Here is a 24837-nt window from a genome sequence, read left to right as displayed (position 1 = left end):
CTGCCTGAAGCCTAAGTGCTCCTCCTGTCCCAATACTCCTTCCATGTTCTGGAAAAAAAAACATGCTTGTTCCTAAGAGCCAGATTTCCCACAATCCTCTGGGGGTGGTGGTGTGGCGTCTCCTGGTGCCCTATTGTGGTTTCCAGGTGAAGAGGAGCAGATGTTCACAGTGGCCCTCTCTCTCCTCAGACCTCAGAACAAGGCCCAATGCACAGAGCACTCTGTACCTGAAACAGCCTGGCTGAGGTGGGGTGTGTGTGTGGGTGGGTGAGTGTGTGTGTGTGCGTGTCTGTATGTTTGTGTGTGTGTGTGTGCATGACTGCATGTGTGCCTGTGTGTGTGTGTGACGTGCCGTTAGGAGAACATGCTTGTTGTCCCCAGGTTTCATCACATCCTAAAAGCTTTTCTGCCCTCTTATTGATATTGCACTGCTTGCGGTCAGAGGTGTGGTGTGTGTGTTGTGTGTGTGTGCCTTGCCTGCGGTCAGAGGGGTGTTGTGAGTTACCGTCAGTGTTTTAAGAGGCTAGGGCCTGGAGACTAGCTCAGGGCTACTGCTGCTAGATCAGTTTGACACTGCTCTGACACCCCATTCACCTGATGTTACATTGGATGGGACTTTTTGTCCTACATAATTATGTACATACTTTATGTACAAACCTCTCTGCTGGTTCTGTCAGGATGCCTTTTCAACCATACAGACGAATGTAGAACTTTATTAAAATGAGTCACAGGCTTCCCGAGTGGTGCAGTGGTCTAAGGCAGTGCTAGCTCCTGGTTCGAGTCCAGGCTCTGTCGCAGCCGGCCGCAACCGAGAGACCCATGGTGCGGCGCACAATTGGCTCAGCGTCGTCCGGGTTAGGGGAGGGTTTGGCTGGCAGGGATGTGCTTGTCCCATCGCGCACTAGCGAGCCAGATATACGGTGTTTCCTCTGACACATTGGTGCAGCTTGCTTCCAGGTTAAGCGGGCATGTGTGTCAAGAAGCAGTGTGGCTTGGCTGGGTCGTGTATCGGAGGACGCACGGCTCTCGACCTTCGCCTCTCCCAAGTTCGTAGAGGAGTTGCAGCGATGAGACAAGATGGTAACAACCAATTGGATACCACGAAATTGGGGAGAAAAAGGGGTAAAAATAAAATAATAAAATGAGTCAAGTTCATTGTTTTTGGTCTGTGGTGAAGTAATTCATAATTAGGATTTACAGCTGCCTCTTGGAACAGCAGTATTCATCAGACTCAATATTCTTACATGTTCCAGAATATAGCAATACCCATGAAGAATATGAAAGAGCTAGTATCTATTTTATCTCATGGTCTGAGGATCATGGTATGGAGTATTACATATACTGTTAACTCTGGGCCCTAGTTTCCCTGGATGTGACATACACTACATGACAAAAGGGGTGTCCATATCCTTTTGTATATATAGTGTAGCTTATAGGTACAGGTTTGGCGAGTGTACCTGCTGGGGTCTCCCTGAGGACTCCATGTCCCTCATCGTCAGACTCCCCAGGGCCCTGGCTCTCCACCACCTGGTAGCTGCTCCTCTGTTTGCCCCACACATGGTGGATCTGCATAGCAGCCTCCTGCTCTGCAGCCAGGTCCAAGTCCTGCTGGGCCAGGTGGGCCCGGAGCTGTCTGATCTCAAACTGAGGGAGGGGGGAGACAGAGAGAGAGAGAGTGACAGAGAGAGAGAGAGAGTTGGTCTGGAAAAGGCATACACACATGTATTCTTCTAGCTGAAATCTTGGTGTATTGATGTAACAATATGTCAGTGTTGACTAACCTAACCTTTTACTCCCAGACAGGCCCTTTCAGCATGATCCCAGGCATTCTGTAGGCTAAGTGGTTCTATTACTAGCTATAGGATCAATGCTTTCACTGGGGTTTCCTCTGGCCTGATGGCTCATATTGACAAACAGACAGTCAGATTACACATGAACTGTTTGTTTGTAGCGTTACACTGAGGAGCCCATCATTACTGGACTGTTTTGTACAACAACGTGTTTCCATTGATGTACAGTTATGGCTTCTCCCTGTATTGATCTTGGGACCTTGAGTCTTGGAAAGAAATGTAGTCCTTTAGTTCAACTGACTAGAGGAGTGCAGTCATTAATCAATCAATCAAATGTATTTATAAAGCCCTTTTTAAATCAGCAGATGTCACAAAGTGCTCATACAGAAACCCAGGCTAAAACCAAACAGCAAGCAATGCCGATGTAGAAGCAGAGGGGCGAGGGAAAACTCCCTAGAAAGGCAGGAACCTAGGAAGAAACCTAGAGAGGAGCCAAGCTCTGAGGGGGGGCCAGTCCTCTTCTGGCTGTGCCGCGTTGAGATTATAAGAGTTACATGGCCATTAGGGCCAGATTGTTCTTCAAGATGTTCAAACGTTCATAGGTGACCAGTGACAGTGATAAAAATAACAACATGGAAAATATGTGTTGTCTACAACTATATGGGAAACATCTTTCCAAATATATTTTACTATATTATGTTGCGTGCTTATGAGTATTGTGGGTTCATAATATCACAAGATCAACTTTTCTTGTGCCTGTTTATTACGGATTTGCCAATTTGAAGAAACATCGTCTCTGATGTCTGTTGAAAATGCGTTGGCTACACATTGAACTCTTCTGTGAAGTGTTACTGCCCCCCTGTGGTAGCAATTGAAATAGCAGCCTCTGGAAATCTGAAACAACCTCAAACATAACCCTAACCCAAGCATCATGTCCACATCCTGCTTCAACTTTAACCCGAACCCTAGCCTCAACCACAACCCTAACTCTAGCTTCATGTCCACATCCTGCTTCAACCCTAACCCTAACCCTCAACCCTAACCCTCAACCCTAATCCTACCCTCAACCACAACCTAACCCTAACCCTCAACCCTAACCCTACCCTCAACCACAACCCTAACCCTCAACCCTAACCCTACCCTCAACCACAACCCTAACCCTACCCTCAACCACAACCCTAACCCTACCCTCAACCACAACCCTAACCCTACCCTCAACAACAACCCTAACCCTAGCCTCAACCACAACCCTAACCCTACCCTCAACCACAACCCTAACCCTAGCCTCAACCACAACCCTAACCCTACCCTCAACCACAACCATAACCCTACCCTCAACCACAACACTAACCCTACCCTCAACCACAACCCTAACCCTACCCTCAACCACAACCCTAACTCTAGCCTCAACCCTAACCCTAACTCTACCCTCAACCACAACCCTAACCCTCAACCACAACCCTACCCTCAACCACAACCCTAACTCTACCCTCAACCACAACCCTAACCCTAGCCTCAAACACAACCCTAACCCTACCCTCAACCACAATCCTAACCCTAGCCTCAACCACAACCCTAACCCTACGCTCAACCACAACCCTAACCCTACCCTCAACCACCAACCCTACCCTCAACCACAACCCTAACCTCAACCACAACCCTAACCCTACCCTCAACCACAACCCTAACCCTAGCCTCAACCACAACCCTAACCCTACCCTCAACCACAACCCTAACCCTACCCTCAACCACAACCCTAACCCTACCCTCAACCACAACCCTAACTCTAGCCTCAACCACAACCCTAACCCTACCCTCAACCACAACCCTAACCCTAACCCTACCCTCAACCACAACCCTAACCCTAGCCTCAACCCTAACCCTAACCACAACCCTAACCCTACCCTCAACCACAACCCTAACCCTAGCCTCAAGCACAACCCTAACCCTACCCTCAACCACAACCCTAACCCTAGCCTCAACCACAACCCTAACCCTAGCCTCAACCACAACCCTAACCCTAGCCTCAACCACAACCCTAACCCTAGCCTCAACCACAACCCTAACCCTAATCCTACCCTCAACCACAACCCTAACCCTACCCTCAACCACAACCCTAAACCTACCCTCAACCACAACCCTAGCCTCAACCCTAACCCTACCCTCAACCACAACCCTAACCCTACCCTCAACCACAGCCCTAAACCTACCCTCAACCACAACCCTAACCCTACCCTCAACCACAACCCTAACCCTAGCCTCAACCACAACCCTCAACCACAACCCTAACCCTACCCTCAACCACAACCCTAACCCTACCCTCAACCACAACCCTACCCTCAACCACAACCCTAACCTCAACCCTAAACCTACCCTCAACCACAACCCTAACCCTACCCTCAACCACAACCCTAACCCTACCCTCAACCACAACCCTAACCCTAGCCTCAACCACAACCCTAACCCTAGCCTCAACCACAACCCTAACCCTAATCCTACCCTCAACCACAACCCTAACCCTACCCTCAACCACAACCCTAAACCTACCCTCAACCACAACCCTAGCCTCAACCCTAACCCTACCCTCAACCACAACCCTAACCCTACCCTCAACCACAACCCTAAACCTACCCTCAACCACAACCCTAACCCTACCCTCAACCACAACCCTAACCCTAGCCTCAACCACAACCCTCAACCACAACCCTAACCCTACCCTCAACCACAACCCTAACCCTACCCTCAACCACAACCCTACCCTCAACCACAACCCTAACCTCAACCCTAAACCTACCCTCAACCACAACCCTAACCCTACCCTCAACCACAACCCTAACCCTACCCTCAACCACAACCCTAACCCTACCTTCAGGTCCACATCCCAGTTCAAACCTAACCCTAACCTCAACCTTAACCATTACCATAGCATCATATCCACATGCCGGCTCAACCGTTAACCACAGCCCTAACCCTAATCCTACCTTCATGTCTAAATATCTATTGCTGCTCATTGGACCCTATGATCACTCGGCTACACAGCTGATGCCTGCTGGACTGTTCATTAACACGGTACTTCATTTTGTTTATCTGTCGGCCCCAGCCTCGAACTCAGGCCCTGTGTGTAGCTAACTGACCCTCTCTGCCCATCCATCGCCATTTACCCGCTGTTGTTGTCTTAGCTGTTTACTCGTTGTTGTCTCACCTGTTGTTGTCTTAGCTCTCCCAATCAACACCTGTGATTGCTTTATGCCTCTCTCCAATGTCTATATGTCTTGTATACTGTTGTTTAGGGCAGTTCTCATTGTTTTAGTTTACTGTTTTCATTGTTCTAGTCCTGCTCAACATGCCTCAGATAGCTCCTTTGTCCCACTCCCCACACATGCGGAGACCGCACCTAACTTAACTAGAGCCTCCAGAGATGCAACCTCTCTCATCGTCACTCAATGCCTAGGTTTACCCCCACTGTACTCGCACCCTACCATACCCTTGTCTGTACACTATGCCCCGAATCTATCCTACAACGCCCAGAAATCTGCTCCTTTTATTCTCTGTTCCAAAAGCACTAGATGACCAGTTCTGATAGCCTTTAGCTGTACCCTCATCCTACTCCTCCTCTGTTCCTCTGGTGATGTAGAGGTTAACCCAGGCCCTGCAGTGCCCAGCTCCACTCCCATTCCCCAGGCACTCTCATTTGTTGACTTCTGCAACCGTAAAAGCCTTGCGTTCATGCATGTTAACAATAGAAGCCTCCTCCCTAAGTTTGTTTTATTCACTGCTTTAGCACACTCTGCCAACCCTGATGTCCGAGCCGTGTCTGAATCCTCGCTTAGGAAGGCCATCATAAATTCTGAAATTAGAGATTTTTGTTATACTATCATATCAGTTTTGTTATACTATCATGGTCTATGCCCAAACAGTTCAAGCTTCTACATTTAAAGATCCATCTCTCCAGAAATAAGTCTTTCACTGTTGCTGCTTGTTATAGACCCCCTTCAGCCCCCAGCTGTGCCCTGGACACCATATGTGAATTGATTTCCCCCCATCTATAGTCAGAGTTTGTACTGTTAGGTGACCTAAATTGGGATATGCATAACACACCGGCCTTCCTACAATCTAAATTAGATGCCCTCAATCTCACACAAATGATCAAGGAACCTACCAGGTACAACCCCAAATCCGTAAACATGGGCACCCTCATAGATATCATCCTGACCAACTTGCCCTCTAAATACACCTCTGCTGTTTTCAACCAGGATCTCAGCGATCACTGCCTCATTGCCTGCGTCCGTTATGGGTCCGCGGTCAAACGACCACCCCTCATCACTGTCAAACGCTCCCTAAAACACTTCAGCGAGCAGGCCTTTCTAATCAACCTGCCCGGGAATCCTGGAAGGATATTGACCTCATCCCGACAGTCGAGGATGCCTGGTTGTTCCTTAAAAGTGCTTTCCTCACCATCTTAAATAAGCATGCCTCTTTCAAAAAAAAATGTACTAAGAACAGATATAGCCCTTGGTTCACTCCAGACTTGACTGCCCTTGACCAGCACAAAAACACCCTGTGGCGTACTGCACAAGCCTCGAATAGTCCCCGCGATATGCAACTTTTCAAGGAAGTCAGGAACCAATACACACAGTCAGTTAGGAAAGCAAAGGCATCCTGCAGCTCTAATTCCAAAAAGTTTTGGGACACTGTAAAGTCCTTGGAGAATAAGAGTACCTCCTCCCAGCTGCCCATTGCACTGAGACTAGGAAACACTGTCACCACTGATAAATCCACGATAATCAAGAAATTCAATACGGCTAGCCTCTACGGCTGGCCATGCTTTACACCTGGCTACCCCAACCCCGGGCCAACAGCTCTGCACCCCCTGCAGCAACTGGTCCAAGCCCCCCGCTTCTCCTTCACACAAATCCAGACAGCTGATGTTCTGAAAGAGTTGCAAAATCTGGATCCCTACAAATCACCTGGGCTTGACAATCTGGAACCTCTCTTCCTAAAATTATCCGCCACCATTGTTGCAACCCCTATTACTAGTCTGTGCAACCTCTCTTTCGTATCATCTGAGATTCTTAAGGATGGTTAAGCGGTCGCGGTCATCCCCCTCTTCAAAGGGGGAGACACTCTAGACCCAAACTGTTACAGACCTATATCCATCCTGCCCTGCCTCTATAAAGTCTTCGAAAGCCGGGGGGGTGGTAGGGGACGCCATGTACGACTGACGTGTTTTCCGTTTGCTCCCGTGGTATTCTTAAAGTTTATGTGAATTCTGCAGCAGAACCGTATTTATTTTCAAATATTAATTTGGTGATCCCTTTCCGTAAAAACCAAGACTACTTTGCTTCCGAATGTCAGCATGTCGACCAAACATAAGGCCAAGAGCATGACTTTGAGAAAACCCGGCCTACAAGACCCGCTCTCATCACCGCCCTCTCCTGAGTCTGAGGGCCCGGGGACGCACACTTTACCCGGGGGCGCGGCTTGGCCTGGAGGCGCTGAAATGAACATTCTCGAGGTCATCAAACTACTACGCTCTGAGATAGTTGAAATGAAAACACAGGTGGTTGCTACGATTGAGGCCAGAATACAGGAGGTTTCTGATACTTTAAAAGCAGATTTAACCATCCTGCGGAACGAGACTGTGCCAGCAATCACATCACTCAAAACAACAACTGCGTCACACACTACAACGATTGCAGCACTGGAGACCTCCGCTACTAATGTCTCCGATTTAACTACATCCCTGGAGGCTGAAGTTAAACGCCTAGCTGCGGATTTGAAAAAGGTGAGGGAGAGCTGTGTGAGTTTAGAGGGATTCTCTCGCCGCAATAATCTGAGACTTGTATCAGTCCCAGAGTCAGCGGAAATGCATTGCGCCACGGATTTAGTTTCAGGGCTGCTGAAGGATGTTCTTGCCTTAGATGAAAAGCCCCTGATTGATCGAGCCCACCGGTCGCTGCGCCCAAAGCCCCGGGATGGGGAGAGGCCCCGTGACATAATTCTTCAAGTGCACTTTTTTCATGAAAAGATGGAGATCCACCGACGAGCCTGCAATACTTTCAAGGACAGAGCTTTTCCATCTACCACTCCCCCACTGTTTCCAGGCAGCGCGCAGCTTTCGGACAGGCCAAACGAGTACTTCGGGACCATCCAAGTGTGAAGTATGGACTGCATCCGTTTGCATTGACCCAGTAAACAGTAAATGTCTCCCGAGGCTACACGGTTTCTGGGGCCTCACTTTAATTTTAAAAGTTTTGAGCGTCATTTATGCCCAGCAAACGTTCAACGTTGCGCACACATAGTTTTTTGGTATTGGTTGTAAGCTGTCTCAGCTTCAACTAGACTACTATTATAATTACTATTATTTTTGATTGTCTTACTACGATTTCCTTACTTCAAATTAGATTTTTGGCTGAGAGCCATTTATACATTTTATACATTTTATTTATTTTCTCTCTCAATGCCTGTTATAAGACTGGGAATACAATTATATACATCTACAAGTGGTGCTTTTGTCATTCCGTTTGCACAAGGGATTCGCCTTTTTTTTTATTTGAAAAAATACATACAAATCTTTCTTTTTGCTGCTTGATCCACTAACAAAACGCGACTTTAAAGAGCGCGACTGTGGGTTTAGGTTTAAGGCCGCACTCTCACAGACATACTGTGCGAAGAGAACATGTTCTATTTAGGCTTGTACCTCGTTTGGGGAGGTATTGTCTGGGATGGGATGGGGGGATGGGGGGGCAAGTTGAATTGTTCAGTTCTAATGTTGTCATTCTGTCTTTTTAGTTTTTTTTCTGGTTTTTTTCTGTACTTTTTCCAAACATTTACCACCGTACATTATTATTCTGAGACAAGTTATTCTGGGGGTTTTGGGTGCTCATTGCTTTTCCATTCTATGCTCTAATGACAGGGTTGAATAACGGGAATGCCCAGAGGGGCCGAAATAATACGATCAAGTACATTTCTTGGAATACCAAAGGGGTTAACAACCCGGTGAAGCGTAAGAGGGTGTTGACACACTTAAAGGGTTTGAATGCAAATATTGCATTTCTACAAGAGACTCACTTGAGGACTGGTGAGCATTTTAGGATGCGTAAGGACTGGGTTGGTCAAGTGTTCCACTCAAACTTTCATAGTAAATCAAGAGGTGCTGCTATTCTGGTTGATAAAGCTACTCCCTTTGTAGCTTCTGAGGTTATTGCTGATCCTAAGGGACGATACGTCATAGTAACCGGTGAACTGTTTTCTACCCCTCTTGTTTTGGCTAGTGTTTATGCTCCCAATTGGGATGACACAAGTTTCATTTCTTCCTTTCTGTCTGCTATTCCCAATTTAGATTCTCATTTGTTGATTTTAGGGAGGGATTTCAACTGTAAAATGTCCCCAGTTCTTGACAAGTCCTCACAAACAAATACAGGCCCATCTAAATGTGCCCTACTTATTCAATCCTTTCTTCAGAAATATGCTATGTTTGAGGCCTGGCGTTTCCTACATCCTACAGATAGACAGTATTCCTTTTATTCTCATGTTCATCAAACATACTCCCGGATTGATTACTTCTTTTTGGACAAAAAAACTTCTGCCTAACCTTCGGCAGTGTACTTACGAGAGTATTGTTATCTCTGACCATTCACCATTAGTGCTTGAACTAGAGTTTCCCCAGCGACCTCCTAGGTGTTATCAATGGCGTCTCAACCCCATTTTACTCTCAGATAAGGAGTTTGTCAATTTCATTTCTTCTGAAATTACCTTATTCTTAGAAACTAATTCAACACCAGGTATGTCCTGCTCTACCATATGGGAGTCTCTCAAAGCATACCTACGTGGCCAAATTATTTCTTATACAGCCAACCAAAACAGAGTTCGCTCCCAGCGACTTCAGGACCTGAGCGAATCCATAGCCACATTGGATGAGAAGTATGCTACGGATCCTTCCTCTGATCTGCATAAAGAGCGCCAACTACTCCAATCTGAATTTGATGAGCTTTCTACCAGGCAAGCTGAACAGTTACTCTTGCGAGCTCGATACAAAGTCTATGAACAAGGCGACAAGGCCAGTAAACTCCTTGCGCATCAGATCCGTAAATCTGAGGCCTCACGTTTAATCCCACAAATAAGGACCCCGTATGGTGCCACCACAGTTATACATAAAGAGATCAATGATCAATTCAAACAATTTTACTCTGCGCTATACACCTCTGAATCCCCTCAAGACCCCTTGTTGATTGACTCCTTCTTTAATGGCTTGAATATGCCTTCAATTGATACAGACTCCCATGACTGTCTAGAAGAAGAATTTACGCTTGAGGAGATTGCAACAGCAGTGTCCGCAATGAAAAGTGGTAAATCACCGGGTCCGGACGGTTTTCCAACCAAATTTTACAGGACGTTTTCTGGTCTGCTTTGCCCATTCTTGTCTCGACTATTTGCAGAGTGCCTCAATACTTCAAAGCTACCGCCTAGTCTTTATCAGGCTTCAATTTCATTACTACTAAAGAAAAACAAAGACCCCCTGGAATGTGGATCCTATCGCCCAATCTCGCTTTTAAACTGTGATTACAAAATCCTAGCTAAGCTTTTAGCCATCCGTATGGAAGGCTTGCTGCACCAAGTAATACACTCTGACCAGACTGGCTTTGTGAGAAATAGGCATTTATTTTTCAATATTATGGTGCCTATATACTGTACTCCCCAGCGTCGGAGGACCCGGAGGTGGTGGTCTCACTTGATGCCGAAAAAGTGTTTGACCGCGTTGAGTGGGATTACCTAACAGCTGCCCTTTATAGATTTGGCTTTGGCCCCAAATTCATTGCGTGGATAAAGATTCTTTATTTTTCCCCCATGGCTTCGGTACGGACTAATAACTTGTCCTCTGACTATTTTCCCTTGCACCGCGGATCCAGACAAGGTTGCCCACTCTCCCCCTTGTTGTTTGCTTTGGCAATCGAGCCTCTCGCCATTGCACTACGCTCTAATGATGCCATTCAAGGCATAATCAGGGCGGGCTGGGAGCAGAAAGTCTCGCTATATGCTGACTGACGACCTCCTTTTGTTTATCTCCAACCCCGATACCTCATTGCCACGTGCCCTATCTGTTCTTAAAAAGTTTGGATCAATCTCAGGGTACAAGCTGAATCTAGGCAAGAGTGAGCTTTTTCCAGTAAACAAGGCTGCTTTAAAGTGCTCTTTCACAAGTTCTCAGTTTAGGATTGTCCGGGATCAATTCACTTACTTGGGAGTAAAAGTGACAAGGAAATATTCAAATTTGTTTCAGGAAAACTTTGTTGCTCTAGCAGACAGATTGAAACAATCTTTTACTTTTTGGAATTCGCTACCCCTTTCTCTTATCGGAAGGATTAATGTCATTAAAATGAATGTGTTGCCCAAATTTTTATATTTGTTTCAATGTTTAACCATTTTTATTCCAAAATCTTTTTTTATTTCACTGGATCAAACATTCATGCATTTTATTTGGGATGGCAAGGTACCACGGATTGGTAGAAAAAATGTACAGAAGCCTAGGTCATTGGGGGGTTTAGCTCTACCAAATTTTCAGACATACTACTGGGCTGCAAATTTCAGAGCCGTTCTGTACTGGCTGCAGACTGATCCTACGGGCCCTAGACCACTCTGGGTCCAGATGGAGTCTGAATCGTGTAAACCTGCAGCACTTTCCTCTGTGCTGTGCTCGTCTCTCCCAGTGTCCCTAGGCAAAAGGTGTGCCAACCCAATTGTAAAGCAGTCTCTTAAAATTTGGAATCAGTTCCGTTTAGCCTTTAGCCTCCGAGGCTTTTCTCTATCAGGCCCAATCAATCAGAACATTTTATTTCCTCCATCTTTGAATGATGGGGCTTTTGGCATTTGACACTCATTAGGCCTTTCCTCGCTAGCCCAATTATTCTTTGATGATACATTTGCCTCTTTTTCTCAGCTGCAGGAAAAGTTAAATCTCCCCAATCCCACTTTTTCCGCTATCTCCAGACTAGAAACTTTGTCAGGGCTAACACACCTGGATTTCCCAATAGGCCTGCGAATACAGCTATAGAGAGCATCTTGGAGCTGAACAAACTTCCTAGGGGCGCAATTTCAGATGTACAGTATATGCAATCATTCATGACTTACAGAACCCTTCTTTGGTGCCTTTAAAGACTCGATGGGAAAAGGATTTGGGGGAGGAACTCGGGGAAGACGCCTGGGAATCTGTGCTGCACAGGGTGCACTCATCCTCTTTTAGCACTAGACACAGCCTCATTCAATTCAAGGTGGTTCACCGTATCCACTGGTCGGGGGCCAAACTTGGAAGAATATTCTCTGATTTTGATCCTACCTGTGTCAGATGTAAGGTGGAACCAGCCACACTGTTGCATATGTTTTGGGGCTGTCATAAACTGTCAGGTTTCTGGGAATTAATATTTAAATGTTTCTCTGATATATATGACACTGTTATAGATCCGTCTCCCCTTACAGCCCTTTTTGGAGTACTGCCCATGGGTACCCTCCTATCAAGAATCCAGTCGGACACTGTTGCTTAAACAACTCTTTCAGCTAGACGGCTAATACTACAGAGCTGGAAGATGGCAGCTCCCCCATCTTATAAATATTGGGTGAGGGATGTGTTGTGCTCTCTGAAACTAGAAAAAATTTAATTCAATTCACGTGGGAACCCCAAACTGTTTGATGAGGCTTGGGCTCCATTCCGGTCTTACTTTAAACGGTCCATCCTCTGATGGCATTCCAATTAATAACAAAATAAGTTTGTGACTGAAGGGTTGGAGGAGCTTCTCTCTGTGTTTTTGCTGGGGGGGGGGGGGCATTAAGGTCGATGTGCTTATTGATTGTGGTCCGCAGATGCCTTGTTCATCTTGCCCAGGCAGAGACTGAAGTGTGAGCTTGTTTTTCCCAGTTATTTTTACATTTTGTTCATGCCTACATGAATAATTATTTTTTATTTTTTATTTTAAAGCATTGTAAACGTTTTTTTTTGTCCACTGGATGGTCGGTCTGTGGCCATGACCCTCTGTGAGTGGTTGCATTTCTCCACCCTTATCCCTTGACTGTTTACAGGAACAATGGTGAGGTGTTTGCTCTGTCCCTGTACTATAGATTGCCCTTTAACCCCTGTAGCCTTCTGCCTGGTGTGTTTAACTTGTCTAAAGTATGGTATCTTTAAAGCAAATTTTTTTCTTCTAGTTGAGTATATTATTTATATTGCTTTGTCTTGTCTGTGTGTGTATGTTCAAAACTTAATAAACGGAGTAAAAAAAAAAAAAAATATTCGAAAGCCAAGTGAAAAAAAAGATCACAGACCATTTTGAATTCCACCGTACCTTCTCCGCTATGCAATCCAGTTTCCGAGCTGGTCACGGGTGCACCTCAGCTATGCTCAAGGTCCTAAACTATATCATAACCGCCATCGATAAAAGACAGTACTGTGCAGCCGTGGCCAAGGCTTTCGACTCTGTCAATCACCATATTCTTATCGGCAGACTCAACAGCCTTGGTTTCTCTAATGACTGCCTCGCCTGGTTCACTAACTACTTCTCAGATAGAGTTCTGTGTGTCAAATCGGAGGGTATGTTGTCTGGACCTCTGGCAGTCTCTATGGGGGTGCCACAGGGTTCAATTCTCGGGCTGACTCTTTTCTCTGTATATATCAATGATGTCGCTCTTGCTGCGGGTGATTCTTTGATCCACCTCTACGCAGACGACACCATACTGTATACGTCTGGCCTTTCTTTGGAAGGAAGAATCACTACTTTCGACAGTTCTGATATGTGGACAACTATAAATTCCCAGGTGTCTGGCTAGACTGTAAACGCTCCTTCCAGACTCACATTAAGCATCTCCAATCCAAAGTTAAATCTAGAATTGGCTTCCTATTTCACAAAAAAAGCCTCCTTCTCTCATGCTGCCAAACATACCCTCGTAAAACTGACTATCCTACCGATCCTTGACTTTGGCGATATCATTTACAAAATATCCTCCAATACTCAGAAAATTGGATGCAGTCTATCACAGTGCCATCCATTTTGTCACCAAAGCCCCATATACTACCCACGACTGCAACCTGTATGCTCTCGTTGGCTGGTCATCGCTACATATTCGTCGCCAAACCCACTGGCTCCAGGTCATCTATAAGTCTTTGCTAGGTAAAGCTCCACATTATCTCAGCTCACTTGTTTGACATCATTGGAAAATCAAAAGAAATCAGCCAAGACCTCAGAAAAAATGCCTGAAGGTACCACGTTCATCTTTACAAACAATAGTACGCAAGTATAAACACCATGGGACCATGCAGCCGTCATACCGCTCAGGAAGGAGACGCATTCTGTCTCCTAGAGATGAACATACTTTGGTGCGAAAAGTGCAAATCAATCAGAACAACAATAATGAAAGAAAAAGGAAAAAGCTTGCAAGCCGAAGAACACCATCCCAACCGTGAAGCATGGGGGTGGCAGCATCATGTTGTGGGGGTGGCAGCATCATGTTGTGGGGGTGCTTTGCTGCAGGAGGGACTGGTGCACATCACAAAATAGATGGCGTCATGAGGGAGGAAAATTAGGTGGATATAGCAACATCTCAAGACATCAGTCAGGAAGTTAAAGCTTGGTCGCAAATGGGTCTTCCAAATGAACAATGACCCCAAGCATACTTCCAAAGTTGTGGCAAAATGGCTTAAGGACAACAAAGTCAAGGTATTAGAGAGGCCATCACAAAGCCCTGACCTCAATCCTATAGAACATTTGTGGGCAGAACTGAAAAGGCGTGTGCGAGCAAGGAAGCCTACAAACCTGATTCAGTTACACCAGCTCTGTCAGGAGGAATAGGCCAAAATTCACCCAATTTATTGTGGGAAACTTGTGGAAGGCTACCCAAAACATTTGACCCAAGTTAAACAATTTAAAGGCAATTCTACCAAATACTAATTGAGTGTATGTAAACTTCTGACCCACTGGGAATGTGATGAAAGAAATAAAACAATTAATAAATCATTCTCTCTACTATTATTCTGACATTTCACATTCTTAAAATAAAGTGGTGATCCTAACTGACCTAAGACAGGGAATTTTTACTAGAATTAAATGTCAGGAATTGTGAAAAACTCAGTTTAAATGTATTTGGCTGAGATGTATGTAAACTTCCGACTTCAACTGTATATCACTCCAGTGTTAATTGCTAAATTGTAATTACTTCGCCACTATAGCCTATTTATTGCCTTACCTCCTTACTTCATTTGCACACACTGTTTACAGATTTTTCTATTGTGTTATTGACTGTACGTTTGTTTATCCCATGTGTAACTCTGTGTTGTTGTTTGTGTCACACTGCTTTGCTTTATCTTGGCCAGGTCGCAGTTGTAAATGAGAACTTGTTCTCAACTGGCCTAACTGGTTAAAAAAATGTGAAATAATGTAATTATTATTAATTTAAAAAAAGTCCTGGTTCAACCTTAGCCCTAGCCTCAACCATAACCTAGCTTCAACCAAAACCCTAACCATAGTCTCACCGCTATCTGTGAGGTGATGGTGCGGGGACTTACTGCCTGCTCCTGGCAGATCTGTGTGAGTCGTTCCAGCTGCTCCTCCCTGACAGCCTTGATCTTCTCACACTGCAGGATCTCCAGCTCCATCTCCACCTTCACCTGCAACACATAGGCTGAGAGAGGGAATAGATAGTTAGAGAGAGGGAAGAGACAGAGAGAAAAGAGATAGTGAGAGAAGAGACAGATAGAGAGAGGGAAGAGACAGAGAGAAAAGAGAAAGTGAGAGAAGAGACAGATAGAGAGAGGGAAGAGACAGAGAGAAAAGAGAAAGTGAGAGAAGAGACAGATAGAGAGAGAAGAGACAGATAGAGAGGGAAGAGACAGATAGAGAGAGGGAAGCGACAGATAGAGAGGGAAGAGACAGATAGAGAGAGAGAGAGAGGCCTAAACATCAGTGCCACAGGTAACTTCCACAAAGCTGTGAACGATCTGAGAGACAAAGCAAGAAGGGCATTCTATGCTATCAAAAGGAACATAAATTTCAACATACCAATTAGGATCTGGCTAAAAATACATATATATATACATTTATAATATGACATTTGTAATGTCTTTATTGTTTTGAAACTTCTGTATGTGTAATGTTTACTGTTACTTTTTATTGTTTATTTCATTTTTGTATATTATCTACCTCACTTGCTTTGGCAATGTTAACACATGTTTCCCATGCCAATAAAGCCCCTTGAATTGAATTGAATTGTCAGAAGAGACAGATAGAGAGAGGGAAGAGACATATAGAGAGGGAAGAGACAGATAGATAGAGGGAAGAGACAGATAGAGAAGAAATAGTGAGAGAAGAGACAGATAGAGAAGAAATAGAGAGAGAAGAGACAAATAGAGAGAGGGAAGAGACAGATAGAGAGAGGGAAGAGACATATAGAGAGGGAAGAGAAAGATAGATAGAGTGAAGAGACAGATAGAGAAGAAATAGTGAGAGAAGAGACAGATAGAGAAGAAATAGAGAGAGAAGAGACAGATAGAGAGAGGGAAGAGACAGATAGAGAGAGGGAAGAGACAGATAGAGAGAGGGAAGAGACAGATAGAGAGAGGGAAGAGACATAGAGAGAGAGGGAAGAGACAGATAGAGAGAGGGAAGAGACAGATAGAGAGAGGGAAGAGACAGATAGAGAGAGGGAAGAGACATAGAGAGAGAGAGAAGAGACATAGAGAGAGAGAGAAGAGACAGATAGAGAGAGGGAAGAGACAGATAGAGAGAGGGAAGAGACATAGAGAGAGAGAGAAGAGACAGATAGAGAGAGGGAAGAGACAGATAGAGAGAGGGAAGAGAAAGATAGATAGAGTGAAGAGACAGATAGAGAAGAAATAGTGAGAGAAGAGACAGATAGAGAAGAAAAATAGAGAGAGAAGAGACAGATAGAGAGAGGGAAGAGACATATTTCATATGTATTTATTTATAGGGGACAATGCACATTAATCAACATCAATATTACAATAATGCAACATCCATGTAAATGTGCCGGGGTTAGCCAAAATATTATTTTTACCTTTAGTCCCAGGATAGGTAAGGACCTTTACACAGTCACAATACACATACTCACTAAAACAATATAACATACCAATACATTACATCCAATAATATATGTGACCGACCGGCTCAAATCGGTCTTATGTAGCAACATTTGATATTATGTTTTTTTACATTGGATAAAAGTAGAGATATCATCATTCCAACAACAATAACTTATTTGTAATAAAAACACTATCATCAACTGTCATCTTACATAAGAGGAACCACAGATAACTCATGTGTACAGGTTTGGATAGATTTGGGCCATGTTTTCAAATTAAATGTAAAAGTACAATAATCAGTGCAGATAGAGAGAGGGAAGAGACAGAGAGAGAAGAGAGAGAGGGAAGAGACAAAGAGAGAGAGAGTGAGGAGACAGAGAGGAGATAGAAAAAGAGAGAGAGAAGAGACAGAGATAGAGAGAAGATAGAGAGGAGATGAAGAGAGAGAGGGAGTGAGAGAAGAGAGATAGAAGAGAGATAGAGAGAGATAGTGGGAAGCGACAGAGAGAGAAGAGATAGAGGAGACAGAGGGAAGAGATAAAGAGAGAGAGAGGGAAGAGACAGAGAGAGGTGAGCATAGCCTTGCTATTGAGAAAGGCCGCCGTAGGCAGGCATAGCTCTCAAGAGAAGACAGGCTATGTGCACACTGCCCACAAAATGAGGTGGAAACTGAGCTGCACTTCCTAACCTCCTGCCAAATGTATGACCATATTAGAGACACATATTTCCCTCAGATTACACAGATCAACAAAGAATTCGAAAACAAACCCAATTTTGATAAACTCCCATATCTACTGGGTGAAATTCCACATTGTGCCATCACAGCAGCAACATTTGTGACCTGTTGCCACAAGAAAAGGGCAACCATTGAAGAACAAACACCATTGTAAATACAACCCATATTTATGCTTATTTATATTCCCTTGTGTACTTTAACCATTTGTACATTGTTACAACACTGTATATACACTGCTCAAAAAAATAAGGGAACCCTAAAATAACACATCCTAGATCTGAATGAATTAAATATATATTTAAATACTTTTTTCTTTACATAGTTGAATGTGCTGACAACAAAATCACACAAAAATTATCAATGGAAATCAAATTTATCAACCCATGGAGGTCTGGATTTGGAGTTACACTCCAAATTAAAGTGGAAAACCACACTACAGGCTGATCCAACTTTGATGTAATGTCCTTAAAACAAGTCAAAATGAGGCTCAGTAGTGTGTGTGGCCTCCACGTGCCTGTATGACCTCCCTACAATGCCTGGGCATGCTCCTGATGAGGTGGCGGATGGTCTCCTGAGGGATCTCCTCCCAGACCTGGACTAAAGCATCTTCCAACTCCTGGACAGTCTGTTGGTGGATGGAGCGAGACATGATGTCCCAGATGTGCTCAATTGGATTCAGGTCTGGGGAACGGGCGGGCCAGTCCATAGCATCAATGCCTTCCTCTTGCAGGAACTGCTGACACACTCCAGCCACATGAGGTCTAGCATTGTCTTGCATTAGGAGGAACACAGGGCCAACCGCACCAGCATATGGTCTCACAAGGGGTCTGAGGATCTCATCTCGGTACCTAATGGCAGTCAGGCTACCTCTGACGAGCACATGGAGGGCTGTGCGCCCCCCCCCCAAAGAAATGCCACCCCCCACCATGAATGACCCACCGCCAAACCGGTCATGCTGGAGGATGTTGCAGGCAGCAGAACGTTCTCCACGGCGTCTCCAGACACTGTCACGTCTGTCACATGTGCTCAGTGTGAACCTGCTTTCATCTGTGAAGAGCACAGGGCGCAAATGGCGAATTTGCCAATCTTGGTGTTCTCTGGCAAATGCCAAATGTCCTTCACGGTATTGTGCTGTAAGCACAACCCCCACCTGTGGACGTCGGGCCCTCATACCACCCTCATGGAGTCTGTTTCTGACCGTTTGAGCAGACACATGCACATTTGTGGCCGGCTGGAGGTCATTTTGCAGGGCTCTGGCAGTGCTCCTCCTTGCACAAAGGCGGAGGTAGCGGTCCTGCTGCTGGGTTGTTGCCCTCCTACGGCCTCCTCCACGTCTCCTGGTAGCACCTCCATGCTCTGGACACTACGCTGACAGACACAGCAAACCTTCTTGCCACAGCGCGCATTGATGTGCCATCCTGGATGAGCTGCACCACCTGAGCCACTTGTGTGGGTTTTAGACTCTGTCTCATGCTACCACTAGAGTGAAAGCACCGCCAGCATTCAAAAGTGACCAAACCTCAGCCAGGAGGCATAGGAACTGAGAAGTGGTCTGTGGTCACCACCTGCAGAACCACTCCTTTATTGGGGGTGTCTTGCTAATTGCCTATAATTTCCACCTGTTGAGTATTCCATTTGCACAACAGCATGTGAAATGTATTGTCAATAAGTGTTGCTTCCTAAGTGGACAGTTTGATTTCACAGAAGTGTGATGGACTTGGAGTTATATTGTGTTGTGTAAGTGTTCCCTTTATTTTTTTGAGCAGTGTATATATAATATGACATTTGTAATGTCTTTATTGTATTGAAACTTCTGTATGTGTAATGTTTACTGTTAATTTGTATTGTTTATTTCACTTTTGTATATTATCTACAGCCATCTCTCTCCTACAGAGCCCAAGGACAGCAGCACAATTAGACCCAACCAAATCATGAGAAAACAAAAAGATAATTACTTGACACATTGGAAAGAATTAACAAAAAAACAGAGCAAACTAGAATGCTATTTGGCCCTACACAGAGGCAGAATACCTGACCACTGTGACTGACCCAAAATTAAGGAAAGCTTTGACTATGTACAGACTCAGTGAGCATAGCCTTGCTATTGAGAAAGGCCGCCGTAGGCAGACATGGCTCTCAAGAGAAGACAGGCTATGTGCTCACTGCCCACAAAATGAGGTGGAAACTGAGCTGCACTCCCTAACCTCCTGCCCAATGTATGACCATATTAGAGAGACATATTTCCCTCAGATTACACAGATCAACAAAGAATTCGAAAACAAATCCAATTTTGATAAACTCCCATATCTATTGGGTGAAATTCCACATTGTGCCATCACAGCAGCAAGATTTGTGACCTGTTGCCACGAGAAAAGGGCAACCAGTGAAGAACACACACCATTGTAAATACAACCCATATTTATGCTTATTTATTTTATCTTGTGTCCTTTAACCATTTGTACATTGTTACAACACTGTATATATATATAATATGACATTTGTAATGTCTTTATTGTTTTGAAACTTCTGTATGTGTAATGTTTACTGTTAATTTGTATTGTTTATTTCACTTTATATATTCACTTTATATATTATCTACCTCACTTGCTTTGGCAATGTTGACACGTTTCCCATGCCAATAAAGCCCTTGAATTGAATTGAATTGAGAGAGAAGAGACAGATAAAAGAGACAGAGAGAGAAAAGAGACAGAGAAAAGAGACAGAGAAAAGAGACAGAGAAAAGAGAAAAGAGACAGAGAGAGAAAAGAGACAGATAAAAGAGACAGAGAAAAGAGACAGAGAAAAGAGAAAAGAGACAGAGAGAGAAAAGAGACAGATAAAAGAGACAGAGAAAAGAGACAGAGAAAAGAGACAGATAAAAGAGACAGAGAGAAGAGACAGAGAGAAGAGACAGATAAAAGAGACAGATAAAAGAGACAGAGAAAAGAGACAGAGAGAGAAGAGACAGATAAAAGAGACAGATAAAAGAGACAGAGAAAAGAGACAGGGAAAAGAGACAGAGAAAAGAGACAGGGAAAAGAGACAGAGAAAAGAGACAGGGAAAAGAGACAGAGAAAAGAGACAGAGAAAAGAGACAGATAAAAGAGACAGATAAAAGAGACAGAGAAAAGAGACAGATAAAAGAGACAGATAAAAGAGACAGAGAAAAGAGACAGAGAAAAGAGACAGAGAAAAGAGACAGAGAAAAGAGACAGAGAGAAGAGACAGAGAGAAGAGACAGATAAAAGAGACAGATAAAAGAGACAGAGAAAAGAGACAGAAGAGACAGATAAAAGAGACAGATAAAAGAGACAGAGAAAAGAGACAGAGAAAAGAGACAGAGAAAAGAGACAGAGAGAAGAGACAGAGAGAAGAGACAGATAAAAGAGACAGATAAAAGAGACAGAGAAAAGAGACAGAGAGAGAAGAGACAGATAAAAGAGACAGATAAAAGAGACAGAGAGAAGAGACAGAGAGAAGAGACAGATAAAAGAGACAGATAAAAGAGACAGAGAAAAGAGACAGAGAGAGAAGAGACAGATAAAAGAGACAGATAAAAGAGACAGAGAAAAGAGACAGGGAAAAGAGACAGAGAAAAGAGACAGGGAAAAGAGACAGAGAAAAGAGACAGGGAAAAGAGACAGAGAGAGAAGAGACAGATAAAAGAGACAGATAAAAGAGACAGAGAAAAGAGACAGAGAAAAGAGACAGAGAAAAGAGACAGAGAAAAGAGACAGAGAAAAGAGACAGAGAAAAGAGACAGAGAGAAGAGACAGAGAGAAGAGACAGATAAAAGAGACAGAGAAAAGAGACAGATAAAAGAGACAGAGAGAGAGAAGAGACAGATAAAAGAGACAGGGAAAAGAGACAGAGAAAAGAGACAGAGAAAAGAGACAGAGAAAAGAGACAGAGAAAAGAGACAGAGAAAAGAGACAGAGAAAAGAGACAGAGAAAAGAGACAGATAAAAGAGACAGAGAAAAGAGACAGAGAAAAGAGACAGAGAAAAGAGACAGAGAAAAGAGACAGGGAAAAGAGACAGAGAAAAGAGACAGAGAGAAGAGACAGAGAGAAGAGACAGATAAAAGAGACAGAGAAAAGAGACAGAGAAAAGAGACAGAGAAAAGAGACAGAGAAAAGAGACAGAGAAAAGAGACAGGGAAAAGAGACAGAGAAAAGAGACAGGGAAAAGAGACAGAGAAAAGAGACAGGGAAAAGAGACAGAGAAAAGAGAAAAGAGACAGAGAGAGAAAAGAGACAGATAAAAGAGACAGATAAAAGAGACAGAGAGAGAGAAGAGACAGATAAAAGAGACAGATAAAAGAGACAGAGAGAGAGAAGAGACAGATAAAAGAGACAGATAAAAGAGACAGAGAGAGAGAAGAGACAGATAAAAGAGACAGGGAAAAGAGACAGAGAGAGAGAGGGAAGAGACAGATAGAAGAGAGAGAGAGAGAGAGAGAGAGGGAAGAGACAGATAGGAGAGAGAGAGAGAGAGAGAGAGGGAGAGAGAGAGAGGGAGAGAGAGGGAAGAGACAGAGAGAGAGAGAGAGAGAGAGAGAGAGAGAGAGAGAGAGAGAGAGAGAGAGGGGAAAGAGACAGATAAAAGAGACAGAGAGAAGAGAAGGAAGAGACAGAGACAGAGAGAAGAGAAGGAAGAGACAGAGACAGAGACAGAGACAAAGAGAGAGAGAGAAGAGACAGGGGAGCGAGAGAAACAGGATTAGACCATATCTTCACTCAAAACCAAACACATGCACACACAGCCTGGCCTCAGAGCCATACAAAACATATTATAGGTATTCATGAGCACCTCCAATACATGTGATATTTAAACACACAAGACATAGATCTGCTCTGGTATTGACTTCAGCTAAGTCATATCCCCTCTTCTGTTCTACACAGTGACCTTAGTGCATAGCTGCTCTCCTGCTACTGCTGACTCTCCTGAGTAGGGCCATATTACTAGGCCATACAGACTGGGAAGCAGCAGAGTGAATAACCAAGCCCTCTACAGCAGAGGAGACCTACTAGTGAACTACTAACAGCAGGCAGTGCCTGCAGCCATCTCTCTCCAGCAGCACTGCTCTGTTCTGCTCTCCCATAGCCTATTAATAGAGCTGTTGATGTGAACATGCAGGAAGAGGGAGGGAGACAGCAGAGGGGGCAGGTAGGAAGAGCACAGCAGAATGCATGGGGAGGGAGAGCAGAGGGGAGAGGATGAAACAGCGGAACTCGTGGCCGGGGAGAGCAAAGGGGGGAGACAGGCACAGCGGAACTCACACTTAACAAGGGGAGCAGAGCAGAGGGGGCAGGCAGGCACAGCCAATTTCACATTCACCAAGGGGAAGGGAGCAGAGCAGAGGGGGCAGGCAGGCACAGCCAAATTCACATTACCAAGGGGAAGTTGAAGTGGGGGATTATAAGCTGCCCAATTTGTGCATGGCTATAAAAAGCATGTCAAAGACGTGCGACTGCTGCTGGCATGGCAGGACATGCCAAGCAGCAGTGTAATTCGCACCATGGTTGATTCCACAGCACCTCTGTCACAAGAGCCTTTTCCACTTTCACCTCTCTTCTCAGCTCAGGCCAAGTGCAAAGCCCCTGGCCTCCATCTCTCTCTCTCTCTCTCTCTCTCTCTCTCTCTCTCTCTCTCTCTCTCTCTCTCTCTCTCTCTCTCTCTCTCTCTCTCTCTCTCTCTCTCTCTCTCTCTCTCTCTCTCTCTCTCTCTCTCTCTCTCTCTCTCTCTCTCTCTCTCTCTCTCTCTCTCTCTCTCTCTCTCTCTCTCTCTCTCTCTAAGGTCTGTAGGTTGATCATGCACAGCTCTCACTGAGACTGAGGTCTGTAGGTTGATCACACACAGCTCTCACTGAGACTGAGGTCTGTAGGTTGATCATGCACAGCTCTCACTGAGACTGAGGTCTGTAGGTTGATCATGCACAGCTCTCACTGAGACTGAGGCCTGTTGGTTGATCACGCACAGCTCTCACTGAGACTGAGATCTGTAGGTTGATCATGCACAGCTCTCACTGAGACTGAGGTCTGTAGGTTGATCACGCACAGCTCTCACTGAGACTGAGGTCTGTAGGTTGATCATGCACAGCTCTCACTGAGACTGAGGTCTGTAGGTTGATCATGCACAGCTCTCACTGAGACTGAGGTCTGTAGGTTGATCATGCACAGCTCTCACTGAGACTGAGGTCTGTAGGTTGATCACGCACAGCTCTCACTGAGACTGAGGCCTGTTGGTTGATCACGCACAGCTCTCACTGAGACTGAGGTCTGTAGGTTGATCATGCACAGCTCTCACTGAGACTGAGGTCTGTAGGTTGATCACGCACAGCTCTCACTGAGACTGAGGGTGACCTCCTGTTAGAAATCAATCTGCATTACATTAGCATAACATAGAACAGCCAATATAGTCATTATCATGGCTTTTCTAAATCTGTTTAAACAGGGCTTAGGATCAATACCAGTTTATGTAGGAGAACTGGTGGCAATTTACTTTGAGGGACGATCAATAATTATATTGTTGTGAATAGTAAATAATGTGTATAATCATGGGGAGAATGGGGTCGTGCTGCCAATCATGTATTGAATAAGCCATAGACTTTATCATCCTTAGGTGAAGTATGATATTTTTGAATTTAGCGCTAAAATCAAAAATATAATACATTTTTGTCATTTTTGTCATTTAGCAGACAGTTTTATCCAGAGCAACTTACAAAGTGCATTCATCTGCAGATAGCTAGGTGAGACAACCACGTATCCTAGTCGTAGTCCCTCTCGTAGAAGATCAGTCAGGTGTAATAATTAAGGACTGATAGTTCAAGTTCAAAGTCCTCTGTTGGTACAATGTAAGGTTGTTGAATTTTTCAATAATATCTCACTAGAACCAATCCTACCAAACTAACTAACCATCCATCCATCTAAGAGTAATACCAAGAACACTAAGGGAAGCTGTTGACTGAGAGGGATGATGACTTCACCTAGGTCAGGATGACTCTAGTAAGACATCCACCGGCAGGGCAGGGCAGGGCAGGGCAGGGCAGGGCAGGGCAGGGCAGGGCAGGGCAGGGCGACAGACAGGGCGACAGACAGGGCGACAGACAGGACGACAGACAGGGCGACAGACAGGGCGACAGACAGGGCGACAGACAGACAGACAGGGCGACAGACAGGGCGACAGACAGACAGACAGACAGGACGACAGACAGGGCGACAGACAGGGCGA

General features: G+C 44.8%; 1 protein-coding gene across 1 annotated transcript in view; it reads right to left on the bottom strand.

The window, feature by feature from the left end:
* Positions 1 to 24837, bottom strand: part of LOC110526636 (transmembrane protein 266-like) — a 103454-nt gene that overhangs the window by 4473 nt on the left and 74144 nt on the right. Inside the window, exons 8-9 of the mRNA XM_036963872.1 lie at positions 15337 to 15452; positions 1458 to 1644 (exon numbers count right to left, since the gene is read on the bottom strand). Coding sequence (XP_036819767.1) covers positions 1458 to 1644; positions 15337 to 15452 — 303 coding nt within the window. The remainder of the gene's footprint in view (positions 1 to 1457; positions 1645 to 15336; positions 15453 to 24837) is intronic.

The sequence above is a fragment of the Oncorhynchus mykiss genome, chromosome 26, assembly GCF_013265735.2.
Source record: "Oncorhynchus mykiss isolate Arlee chromosome 26, USDA_OmykA_1.1, whole genome shotgun sequence".
Classification (NCBI taxonomy): domain Eukaryota; kingdom Metazoa; phylum Chordata; class Actinopteri; order Salmoniformes; family Salmonidae; genus Oncorhynchus; species Oncorhynchus mykiss.
Note: the sequence above shows the minus strand (reverse complement) of the source record. Positions and strands in the feature narration are given on the sequence as shown.